At 39.1% G+C, this 13,371-nt stretch overlaps 1 protein-coding gene across 9 annotated transcripts in view; it reads right to left on the reverse strand.

The window, feature by feature from the left end:
• Positions 1-13,371, reverse strand: part of LOC134541697 (C2 domain-containing protein 5) — a 163,678-nt gene that overhangs the window by 94,337 nt on the left and 55,970 nt on the right. For 4 of the 9 annotated variants that reach the window (XM_063385334.1, XM_063385335.1, XM_063385339.1 and 1 more), the window contains exons 10-11: positions 7,469-7,703; positions 4,565-4,768 (exon numbers count right to left, since the gene is read on the reverse strand). In XM_063385334.1, coding sequence (XP_063241404.1) covers positions 4,565-4,768; positions 7,469-7,703 — 439 coding nt within the window. Of the gene's footprint in view, positions 1-4,564; positions 4,769-6,863; positions 6,990-7,468; positions 7,704-13,371 lie in introns of all 9 variants that reach the window. The other 5 variants (XM_063385333.1, XM_063385330.1, XM_063385329.1 and 2 more) reach the window with 3 other exon arrangements.

The raw sequence follows: 13,371 nt of genomic DNA on the forward strand, positions 1-13,371 counted from the left end.
ACTAGACACCTAGAGAACTTAAAAATAACTGAGAACTACCTATTAAAATGAAGACAAAATTTGATGATGTGATGCAAATAGCAAAGAAGAGGAAACGTGAATACGCTTAAGAATAAATCTTTACGAGTATAGAGTTTATGTACAATAAAAAATAACGGAGATATGAACACCAAGTTAATGCAATGGTCCGACCATACTTAATATCTTTCACAAGTCGGAATAATGACACAACCTACTGAATGTACAGGAAACATAATAAACCATTCCTTGGTGCTAAAGAAATACATTTTTTTTTACCAGGAAATAGCATATATGTATATGATTTTTAAAAACAGGGGAACCTAAATGCTACTTCCACAACAATTTATACGAGTTCAAAAAACTACTAGAAAGGATTCGTTTGGAATTGGGACACTCGACGGCGATGCCACCGAAATGAAAAGCTGTATGTTGGGAGTGGGACACTCAATTCCAAGATGGCAAAAAGTTCTAGAAACTAATGATCCAAAATGTGGCATACAAAACAAGATCACGGAAAATTCGATTATCTCACCACTCTCTTTATTGAACTTGCAGTAAGAAGTGAAGGATTTTAAAAAAATAGAAAGTGGTCAGAACTTTGAATATGTGAGTTTGGACGACCCGAAAATGAGGTCGATCGTCAGAGACTGCTGCTAGCTATGCTTAGTGCAGACAACTATTTTCACCTCAACGAAACAATCTCCATACTCGAAGAACTGCGGGAAGCTGTCTACAAACTAAGAGTCGAACTGAAATCAGTCGCGAACTTCACACTCCTTTGTCGCAAAGTGGTAGTGTGTGGACTTGATGATTTATTCCAGGTGACCTTGTGAGATGATACCATATTCCCGAATGGATAAAGGTTTCAAATGCATGTTGTTGGCCATCGACGTGTATAGCAAATTCGCGTGGGCTGGACCTGTGAGATCGAAGAATATGACCTACGTTACAAATGCCATGGCAGACATTTATTTTGCACGATGGACGTGTACCCTCGCACATACAAACGGATCTCAGCAAAAAAATTCTACAATGCTACTTTCAAAGCTTTGATGAAGAATTTTGACATTAAACAATACTTTACAGTTATTAATGTCAAAGCCTCCGCAGTCAATAGATTTAACAGAACTTTGCATACCAAGATGTGGCGTCATTTCATGGCTAAAGGAAATTACAAGTGGTTGGCTATCTTGCAGAAACTTTAGCGAATACAATTCCACGGTGCAGTCCACTACGAAAATAAGCCCAAAGACGTAAACGATGATCACCCGCTTCGAACAGTGTTTCCCAAAAATAATACGTAAAATCCACGAAAGTGTAAAGTTAACGTCGGTGACATTGTGCAGACATCCAAGCAGCAAGGCGTCTTCAAGAAAAGTTAACTGCAAATTGGAGTCCCGAACTTTTCAGTGTGACCCACAAGCCTATTCACGGTGGCTTCTATGCCGAAGAGATTCAAACTAAAATATATCCCACACGTATTGGGCGGAAAATAATCTTAAACGAGAAAATGGACAGTGCTACATCAAGTAGTGGGGCTCCCACCTTGTTGTAATCCGTGGGGAGCAGATCGAGAACTACAGAAATGCTAAAAACTTTAATAATTTCCTTGTTTGTACTTACAGGAGTGTAAAATAATTCTAATAAATTTTATTTATGAAAAGGTGTTGTTTTAGATCTCGAACCTGTCATTTTATGGTAAATTTTTTAGTTGATGTGATATTTAAATAAATATTTTTAATCTATAACAAACTTATTTTCCATCGACAAAGGATCGAACCAAAGGGCAGGAATCAATCAAATAATTCAATGTATTAATGAGTAAATTTGGAATAATTTTTGAAATTTTTTCCGAATTTTTAGGTTAGTAATTGTAGTTTTTCAATATAGTGAAGGACGCTTCAACCTGCTAATCAATATAGGATAGGGGGGGGGGGGGGGGGGGGTTCTTCTAGTAGAACTTGTTGCAGCTAGTTTAGAGGTGTAAATAAAAGAGTATACAAATAGACGGGATCATAAGGAACATGTGACTAGCATATTATTAAGTATCCTTATACACACAAATGTATATATATTCTTTGAAATAATAAATACAGGTTAAAGTGCACAAGTACAAAAAAAACAAGTTACTGATTATGAAGGTACATCGTGCACCACAAGTGGTACCACTGAGCGAGTTAAACGCAAGCATAAATGAACAAAGTTAAAGTGAGCACCTACGCTCGGACCAATTCCTCCTCTAGAATGTTGGAATCGGCATGGCATGGCCCAACGTAATATGAAACCGTCGGGGGAAGGAAACGTACCCAGAAATTAAGCACGCTGCACGAAAACAAGAAAACCCGGGTTTTAAGGCGTGCACACAGACGTCTCATACACGTGCGGCAGAACCAGTAGAGCCTGCGACCCCATACCGGGTAATCAAGTAGGGGAAGGGGTGGCCAGCCAGGAGGCTTATGAAAACCACACTTTCCAAAGGGCACGGGAAAGAAGGCAGAAAGAATGGCAATGCAAAACCATCCTGCAGCACCCAGGTCGGCAAGCGACGTGTGTTTCCATGAAAGGAGCGAAAGACAATTTCAGAAGGTGACAGCCAAAAGAACATTACAGTTAGATTATGGAAACACACGATTTACTTTACGCTAGTTCCACGGTCTCCTCGCGGACAATCAAAACATCCAAATACATTACCGACCAGACGAGAGAGTGGACGACCACCACCGAACGCACGACCGACCCCAACGAGAGCTAAAGGTGATGAGCCTCGGTCGCACATCGACTTGCCACTGGAGGCGCCACCATCGCAGCGCGGGGAGAAGGGGAAAAGAAACGCTGCGTCACAGCCCCAGGAGTGGAAAGGAGGGAGGGGAAGAGGTGTGCGGGGGGGTAGGTGTGAGGAGTGACGTTTAGGCCTAATAAACGAAGAGGTTCTCTGGGCCTCTTCAATAGCTGGCATTAAATCATAATTCAAAATGGCGCAATTCAAAAAACCTTACATAGAAAAACATTATGAATATTAAATCATAATTAAAAATGGTGGAATATACATAATTCCAAATGGTGGAAGGTTGTACCATAATTAAAAATGCAAAATTTGGGGTGGGGCATAAATGGTTATATCACTGTAACGAAAAGAGAGACCTTCGAGATTGGGGCACTCGATTCCAAGATGGCAGAAAGAATATGATAAATGTCATAAATTTCAAATAAACAATAATTATTTATGACATACTTACATACATTCTGAAATAGTACTTCCCCTCTTTTTGAGATACTTAACCATATACTTATAAAATTATATTCAGTCCGTCAATTTCAAGATGGCAGCAATCCAAAAGTTTTTAAGCAAATAAATCCGTAACATTCAGTTGTTCAATTTATCCTACCATAATTTAGGAACATTAACAAAATATTTCCACATAAAAAATAATCTACAACAGAAAGCAAATTGTATTATGAATTTTAATTTGCATTAAATAAAATAATAATAAATGTTTTATGTAAAAATATTAGCATAAACTTTGCTGAGAAATCTGCTGGACAAATGTCATCAAATATACAAACAAGATAATGGGTTAGCTGGAAAATTTTAACAGCTGTGAGAGCGGAATGCATGGCTGAGAAAGAAAATATTCTGTAATGACAAATATTTTTTATGCATACATCTGATGTTGTTTGCAAGTAAACAACAAAAGTGTTGTATGTATTAAAAAACATTTAACTCACAAAAATAAAACGTGTGTATATGTAGCATTGGAGAATTATTAACGAGCACTGAAGCAGAGGACAAGAGAGTAAATGTGTAAACATAGCATTGGAGAATAGTTGACGAGCACATAAGCAAAGGATATGAGTGTACGTATGTGAACGTAGCACTGGGGAATGTTTGACGAACATTGTAGCAGAAAACAACTGTGTAAAGATGAAAAGGTAACATTAGGGTATAGGTAGTTGACGAGCATGAAGCAGAGGAAAAAAATGTACGTGTGTAAAAATAACATTTAAGGAATGGTTGATGGGCACTCAAGCAGAGTACAAGATTTAACATATGGGAACATAGCATGTGGGAATGTTGGACGAGCATCATGCATAGGACGTACATTCATACGTGCGTGCATGTTTGAATGTAGCATTGGGAAATGGACGACGAACAGTAAAGCAGGGAGTAAACGCCATGAACTATGTGAGTGACAACTCGTAGATCTCACAGAGAGGACATTGAGACAACTGCAGGACCTCACATTACAACCACTGACAACCACTGGCAACCACTGACAGCGACTGATAGCCACTGACAACCACTCTGGCTGCATGACAAGCTTGTTTGGGAACATGCAATAGTGAGCAGTACAGCATTTGCAAATCTTATAGGAACACCTACAACTAACATAAATCATAAATGTAACAAAAGTAATTGTCTATTTATTAATTTTTTTAAATTATTTATATTTTTCCCGTATTTCAACAAACAAAAATTGAAGACAACTGCTTTAAATGACCAAATAAAATCGAGATTTTACTGAACGTATGAGACATGACATACCGTAATAGATTTTAGCTGGTACATATCTCTGTTCTTTTTGACCGTGTCCAACAATCTCTTCTGCATCTCCGACAGCTTCCTGTCATCGGTCCAGAGGTTGCCGGCGGATATCTTGGGGACGGGCGGGGCGGGGAGGGGGCACAGGAACACAGCCGTGCCAGTGGCCAGACCAATCATCATCCTCTCCCCCACTTGCACCTGCACCTGGAACCACAAGCACATCTCAGTTTCCGCTCCTTGCTCGTGGTGTGACCGCCCACTCAGACGGCCGTCGCCTGAAGCTGGTCTCCAGGCAGGGTCGCTGGGCTGAACTTGCACGCCTGCCTCGGGATGTTGTAATTGCCTCCAGCCTTCACACTGTTCTGTGCTTGTATTTTTCCTAGACAACTTGTTTTCAGTTATTAACTTTTTACTTTTTTTTTTATTGTAATAAATTTTGTATGGGGTATTTGTGAACACAATGACCAGGATTATCCCAGTCACCGAGGCAGTACCACACATTGTAGCCAAGTATTTTTTTTTATGTAGAATTGAGAAGTGGGGAAACACTATAACTCTTTAAATTTTAAAACATGGTTATTGCAGTTGCCTTTAAAACTATAAAACAACACTGTTATGCCCTTACCGTCTATACAATTTTTACAGAAATATAATAATGAAATTATAATAATTTTATCTTGCTACCACTTGTTATGGCCTTAATTTAGTAAATAAAATAAAAATAAATAAGATAATAAAATGATTTTATAATTATATCAAATATAATAATAATTTACCTTGAAAGTGGCTGGGATTAAAAACGGGGGTCAGGCAAACAAAACTTAGTACCTCAGAGGTGAAACTAAAAGCCAAACAAAGAAAAAGATAATGCCTCCCTGTAAACACTGTGGAGACTATGGATCGGTAACTTTATATTAATAAATAAAAAAATGCAGTTTCATCTATACAAAATTTATTTATTTTAATTCATATGTCTGAAGTGTTACAACAAGAGATTAACAGGCGTTATGTTCATAACAGAATAAATTTATAATAGGGCCGGCCCGAAAATAATTTAAAAAATTCATTTGAGACATAATTTAAAAAAAACAATATGTTAACATATAGAATTTGCACACTCATTTGTTTTTTAGATAAGTAATTATAAAAATGTGGCGGTATTAAAATTTTGCATTTTAGCTCAACTTGCTAACATCCTAATTCTTGCTGAAATGGTCCGCTATTGGTGTTACAGAACAAAAAAGGTCCTGAGTCGTCGTGGAGAATTTGGAAGTTAAAAGTTCGTAGTTGGTGGATTTGAAGTGGTTATTTATTTTGATGCCATGAACGCCATTTGGCCACAATCTCGGCTCCAGTTCTTGGATACCGATTATTGGATACCGGTTCTTGGACCCTGTATGCGAACAAGCCAAATCCAAAAGAATTAAACCTGGTTCGCAGACAGTTGTAAATAGGCACAAATGCCCGCAAAGAAAAGGGAATAAGCGGAGAAGAAAAAGGGTGTCGACAACTCACAGAAACAGGGTGTTGATCCTGGACTCAGGAGATAACTCGCCAATGAGCCTGAAAAACTAGCGCGATGGATGCGGAAGCACTCATAATTACAAAATAATTAACAAACTATTAACTATAACCCTGAGTGACTGTTTACAAAAGTTAACTAAAAAACAAGATTTGGGAAAAAAATCCCTAAACTAGGTGACTACATCTTAGTTGAAGTAGTGAAGTCGAATCTAGCTGAGGTATGGCCGAGAACGATGCAGTCAGTTGGGAATCACATCAAGAAGTCCCTAGAATGGCACCTGTGTCACTTAATTAAATTTGGTGCTTCGCTTTGGAAGGAGGGATTGAGAAATACAGGCATCGAGAATTAGATGCCTGATCGCAGCGTTATCTACTGGGGAGTGGCCGAAACAGAGACGAAGTCGACTCGCACATCTCGAAGGCGACTTCAAAAGCATGGGGCTTATGGAGGAGACTGGTGGAGCGCTCTGGTGGCTCGGAAGTGAAAGACAAGTGAACGTTTGTTGTGTGGGTCGCTTGAGGGCAGGTGTGTTGAGCAAAACTCGAAAACCCAGGGAAGTAGTAACTCTGCCACTAGAGGTCAGAGTCGGTACATTCAAACACCAGTGTCCAGGCCATCGCTGGCAGGGGTTAAGCACCGGTCAATGCTCTGGGCGGTGATTTGTGGAAAAGAAGGGAGAGGGGTGCTAGCTCGTGAGAAATGTCTTACCCTAAGCTCCTATAGATGCTTGAGAGCCCTGGAACATTAGGATGGGGCATGACTACAAGTACTCACCTCAGGCGAGCTCTGAGAAACGGGCTGCCCTGAGAAGCAGCAGGCACAAGTGGTCCTGGTCACGACAGGAGGGGTGAATTTCAATCGCCGGTCATGCACTGGGGCGGGAAAAGACGAGGCCAGATGCTAGCCTCGCAAAGGAATCTGCAAATTCTCAAATACTGCTCTGGAAACAACTCGAGAAACTAGTCGAACAAAAATTAAGTGGGAGGTTACAGTGGGCTGAACAAAATTAAATTCAAACTATAAAATGACTGTTAAGAAGATAATTTAAAATTCAAATTTAAAAATTGTGCCGAAAATCAGTATTGGCGGCACAACACCCACCCACGATCAAAATACATTTTATATCATGCCATCTTACAAATAAACCTGATATTTTACTTAAAAATTCACAACAGCAAAAATTCATCTTTGCATTTGAGGACGGACACAGACTAAACTAGCTCGCTGCAACAAACAATAACTAAACAAACACAAACACAAACACAAACACACAGAGAGAGAGAGAGAGAGATTGAGAGAGACATAAATAAACTGGAGACGGTATCCATGGCATTGCTACTGTATCATCTGTACAAGGAACTGGAGACATGCACGTGTACCTTGAGCCCGAATATGGCGTTCATGCCCTTGACGCGGAGCTTGTTGATGAGCAGGCGGTGCAGCTCGTACTCCAGGAAGGGCAGGCCGTCCGAGATCTCCTTGGCGTTGAGCTCGCCCCGGCAGTAGGCCTTGGGACGGCACACGTAGGCCTGCAGCAGGCAGCCCCGGCCCGAGGCCGGTACGCTCTCCGGGGCCTCGATGGTGGTGAACAGCACGTCCGGGACCTTGCCGCGCCTGCCACAGCCATCACGTGGACGTCACTTACTGCTTCACGGGCGCTATAACACTCATTTCAAAAAGTATAAAAATTACATTCGATGTCAGTCTAATGGATAGAGTTGCCTTGTATCCACATTTACACTCTTCTGACCCCACCAATACCCAGAAAAATTGCCTTATTCAACCTACTTTTAAGTGGAGTATAAATCGTCGGATTTCAAGGAACTCGCTAGTTGGATGGGCCCCAGACCTCCTGGCATTGATTCTTGCAGTTTGACAGCCATGTCACTTCTGGAAATTCTCAGTGGCGATACTGGATGTAAACGTCTGCACCGGCGAAATTGCTGTCCATCTGGTGGCGCCCTCTGCAATGGCCTGCCGGCTCCTTCCCCTCACGCAGCGCTAACAGAGGGGAGCAAGGTGGGGTGACCTCGGGCACTTTGCCAGAGCAGTCATCATAACCGCTCTGCCTCCTCTCACCCGCGCATACATCAACCGAAATCTGCTGGACGGTAGAGGGAAGATCACGAATAAACGATGCGTAGCTTTCAGTAACTACCTGTGTCCGCAAAGTGTGTTAATGCTGATTCACTAAACTTGTTTGTGCAATAGCATGAAATGTGATATTACAATTATGTTTTATGTAGTGTTTTCAATGTTGGACACCCCACTCTATTTGCACATCCACAAAGTGAACATTATGCCTGCATCAACTCATTCACTCACCTTTTTGCTCGGTGCCTGCCATACATGCCGTACCATGTGCAAAGGTGAGAGAGATGTCAGGTATGGAAGCATAGACGAATAGGCCACCATCCCACCCTATCCCATGGAAACTATTTGTGCACCGAACATTCTCTCTACAGTTTTTGCACAAGGTGACAATATTCGTAAGGTGGTTAGAAAGTTCTACTAAAATTGCCACCATCCGCATTCAAAATGAATAGTTCCTTACGAAACCCTTTTCTGTGCTCCTTCAACAGTACTTCTTTAAGTACTTAAGAAAAGGGCCGGGAAACGTACTAAATGCAAATAATAAATATGTAAAAAAAAGAGTTGGAGCATTGAAGGATCACAAATAATTCAGGATTTACTCCCACAAAGCAAAATGAGTGAAAAGGTGGATCTTAGAATGAAATAAAAACACCATGGAATGTGTTTACTGATTTGTCATTTCATAGGGAAAAAACTTTTTTTTTTTTTATATAATGCCAGATTTATCACATTTTATACTCTTTTTTGGGTTATCATTTCAGTTGCACACGAGGTTATGACAAGTTGAAAACTGAAATGAAAATTACATACACAATGATTCAAACAATTAAACTGAAATTAAAATTGATCATCATGGGACGCTGGCCCACCGCGCAAACCTTAAATAGTAACTTTACTTATAATGTTAAACATGTTTCTTGTTAATTTAACATTAATTTTTTAATAAGAACAATAACTATATCTATGATCGAAAAGTATACAAGTTGGTTGGCATTTAGTCTCTCGAGAGGAATTATCTTTGGGCATTGAATTTGGTAACTGGTCCAAGACCGATATTCGTCGATTTGAGAAGTTTACGCTTAAATTATTAAATTTTATTTCCTTCTAACTTCTCTGCACGCGAGCACAGGGTGGTGGAAGCAGGGACGATCTTGGCAAAGACTGCCCTCGGGAAACTCTGGAGGCTGGAACTGGTACTCAGTGCCGAGTCATGTGGTTACGACCCATCACTGGGGCCCCACTGTCAAACAAAAGTTTGCACAGAGACAAGAAATAGGGCAAAAACAGGGGGAGTTCGAAGCAGCGAAGTGGTTGAGAAATAGAGCAATTTGGACATGTAGTGGGTCCTACTCACCATAATGTGGGGTAATCCGGTGGTAGCTCACGCCACCGTAAGAAAAGATCGCAGTTATGGATACGTGACCTCAGTAAACCAGAGCACATTAACACAAACTAACAAACACTTAATAACGTAGTTAAGAAGAGGGAAACATCCCTTAGTTGAGTGACTAAACCTCACGATGAAGTCTGTTGTCCGGCATGCCAGAGACGTGCTAGTGCGGTCAAGTTCAGGCAGCGGTATAAGTATAACACACTACGAAGACGAAGGTTGTCCGATGATTTCTCACGTGGGGCAGATGAGTCGCTCAGTTAAAGTCCCTTTGGGGGCCACTAAAGAAATGGAGGAGAAAAAAAGGGGGCGGAACTACGTGAAATAAAACAACACATTTTTGAAATATAAATATTTTATTTATTTTTAATTATTACACACATGCAAGTTAAACAAGTGATTATTGTATGTAGCCAGCTTCCCTCAGTTCTTTGAGAATGGAGGCTACTTTGTCGATGTGCTAGTAGTTTCCTCCACGAACCTAAAACACCAACAATCACAGGCGATAAACCAATATGTTAGGATTTCCCCATGATCAATAATCAATCTCTTCTCGTATCAACATATTCCTGGAATGTCTGTTATTAATATTTTACAGGGTGACTACTCAAACCCTAGAATAAAATTCCTGGGTATTTCCAGGTTTTCCAGAATTTTTTATTTTTCCAGAATATTTAACTCATTTTCTATACTTAAGTCTATGCGTTCTTTGTAATACTAAATTTTCTCGGAAAAAGGTACGCTGGAATAACTTAAAAAAACTCTAAATTATTAGTTCAAATTATGTAAAATAATATAACATCCAATCAATTTGGTTAAAATAAATATAAGAACACCGATATATGTTGTCAGTAAGCACAGCACTTAATTTCATAGCTTCACAGTTTTTTTAAACCAGCAAGTTCATCATCAATTTTTCTGGCTTCAGCACGAGCCTCTTCAAGAATTTTACATTCTTGGCTTCCAGTTCCTTCACAGCCAAACCCTTAGTTTGCGACGAGATTCCTCTAACTGGGCTGATGATGCTGCTCTGCGTTCCTGCTGGGCTTCTATGAAGCGAGCATGTGCTTTGCGTGCTGCGTGGAGGATAGGCTTGGTAAGTGGCACTGACTGATTCCCACCCAGATAGCTGACAGCATCATACACACATCTGTGCACTACGAGGGTCTCTTCTTCCATATTGTCTATAAGACAATCTGCATTGACCGAAAATCCTGTGTGTTTTGCTCCTTTCATATGACTCACAACTGCAGTCCACCCCATTGATTACAATGAAAACACTTTGGAACAAAGAGAGCAAGTGGCTGAATATTTGTCACCCTGGACTTTATGTAAGCAATCATTAAAATAAGGTTCATTAAGCCACTGTTCCTGAAAGGAAGACTTTCCTGTGAGGCCTGGTTTGGCCATTATTGAAAAAATCCACCACCACTGAATATAAACGGATACTAACATATCAGTAACGAAGATTATTTAACGAACAGAAACTATCTTAACTTAAAACATCACAACATGAAACAGAATAACAATTGTAAAACAAAAAAATTGAGGTTAAGTTACATACGACATGTTATTTTTTCCAAGCTTGATCTTTCCATTTGTTACTTCAACAGTTATACACTTATAAAGTAGGACGTAAACGATTTTCGTTACAACGACGTTAATTAATTAAATTTAAGTTTACTTCCAAGCCTGCCTACGTAAACATATCCTAACAAAATGCCGAATTACGTTACTTTCCGCGCAAATGCAAATTGCAGATAAAATGATATTGGTAAATTAGATGAAGTGTTACCAACTATTGACAAGATAAAAGTTTACACCTAAACAAGTACTAACTGTTATAAAACCAACAACAATTAATTAAAAAATATACCGCATGAAAATTTAATAAACTGAATCCATAAATTATCAAACGATAATAATATTAAACTTCATTTTCTTCTTAAGAAAATTGGAATTACGCACGGTAAGCAATCTTAATTCTGCTGCGCTCTGGCGTCAGGTTCTGAAAACGTTTCTCAGAGCGTCACAGTCACACACGTAAACATGAATGGCGTCAGGATTGCCGATCACGCTTTCGTCTGTGGAAGCTGACTCTCCATGTCGTCTCTTATTCTAAAAATAAATATTTATTACACAATCCATTGCTATTAAATATATATTCAATATCGATATCAATTGCAGATGTACATAATCAACGAATTTAACGTTAGACGATAATTACAGCATGGAAGAATAGCAAATCTCCCGAGGGGTAAATAAATTCCTGGGTATTTCCAGTATTTTTCCCGAGGCAAAATATTCCTGGGTAATTCCAGGTTTTCCCGAATTTCCCGACCAATCGTCACCCTGTTTTAAGATCACTTTCGTCCCAGCTTTCATTTTAAGCTCGAACAGAATAATTTATTTTATCATGCCTTTTCCATGGTTTTGTTCTCAGGTCCTTAAGTGTGTTAGTTTTCTCCGTGTGCTGCTGATTATTCTGTTATTATTTTATAGGTTTTTATCCCGCTTGCTCCTGATTATTCCTGTAAATATTCTCTTTGTTTTCTCCATGTGGTCCTGATTATTCCTGTCAATATTTTGTTAGTTTTTTCCTGTGCTCGTGGTAATTTTAGGTAAGACTACTGCTGATATTCTCTGAGTGTTTCTGGTTATTCATGAGAAAGAAATTCCTGCATTTAATTTTTTTTGAACTGAGACAAGCAATTTTATTCAGAGTCCTGTTTTATTAGTGAATATCCATTACTAAATCAACATTTGAAATATTTTTATCACGTGGAATTCAAACATTACATCTTACAGTAATCTGGGTGAAGATGCTGACTTCTACGATGACGGCGACAGTGACTCTGAAGCTGGTGACAAGACCAAAGACTGTGATGAAGCATCTAAAGCTCTGCAAGATCAAAAGCTGTGATAAGGACCTGAGAACAAAACCATGGAAAAGGCAAGATAAAATAAATTATTCCGATCAAGCTTAAAATGAACACTGGGATGATAGTGTTCTAATAATATTTAAAACACATTCCAGGAATATATTGATAGGAGAAGAGGGTGATTATATGTCATGGGAAGATCCTAACATATTGGTTGATCACCTGTGATTGTTGGAGGTTCTGTTCATAGAGGAAGCTTCTCGTAAATCAACGAAGTAGCCTCCAATGTTAAAAAATTGAAGGAAGCTGGCTACATACAATAATCACTTGTTTAACTTGCATGTGTATAATATTGAAAAATAAATAAAATATTAAGATTTCAAAAATGTATTGTTTTATTTCTTGTAATGTGATTGCTAAATAATACTGAGTTCTGGTAATACAGCTTCCTTTTTTTTGATTGGTGCTTCGTTATGTACTGTATTTTTCGTGATTGTGCTTCCTGTTTGTCGAATGTGCTTCCGGTTGTGCTTTCTGTTTTGATTGTTCTTGCATTTTTGTTTGTGTTTTTTATTGTGCTTCCTATTTGATTATGTTTCCAATTGTGCTTCCTTTTCGTTGATGCACTCCCGATTTTACTTCCTTTTCATTGATTGTGGATTAAATTGTGCTTCCTTTTCGTTGATTTGCATCCTCTTTTATTGTGCTTCCTCCTTGTTGATTGTGCTTCCAAATGTGCTTCTTTTTTATTGTCATTCCTTTTCGTTATTGTGCTCCTAATTATGCTTCCTTCTTGTTTATTGTGCCTACTTTTCGTATATTGTACTTCCTCTTTAGTGAATGTGCTTCCTCTTTGTCGATTGTGCATCAGATAGTACTTAGTTATTTGATTGTGCTACCTTTCGTTCATTGTGCA

The sequence above is a fragment of the Bacillus rossius genome (assembly GCF_032445375.1).
Source record: "Bacillus rossius redtenbacheri isolate Brsri chromosome 4 unlocalized genomic scaffold, Brsri_v3 Brsri_v3_scf4_1, whole genome shotgun sequence".
Classification (NCBI taxonomy): domain Eukaryota; kingdom Metazoa; phylum Arthropoda; class Insecta; order Phasmatodea; family Bacillidae; genus Bacillus; species Bacillus rossius.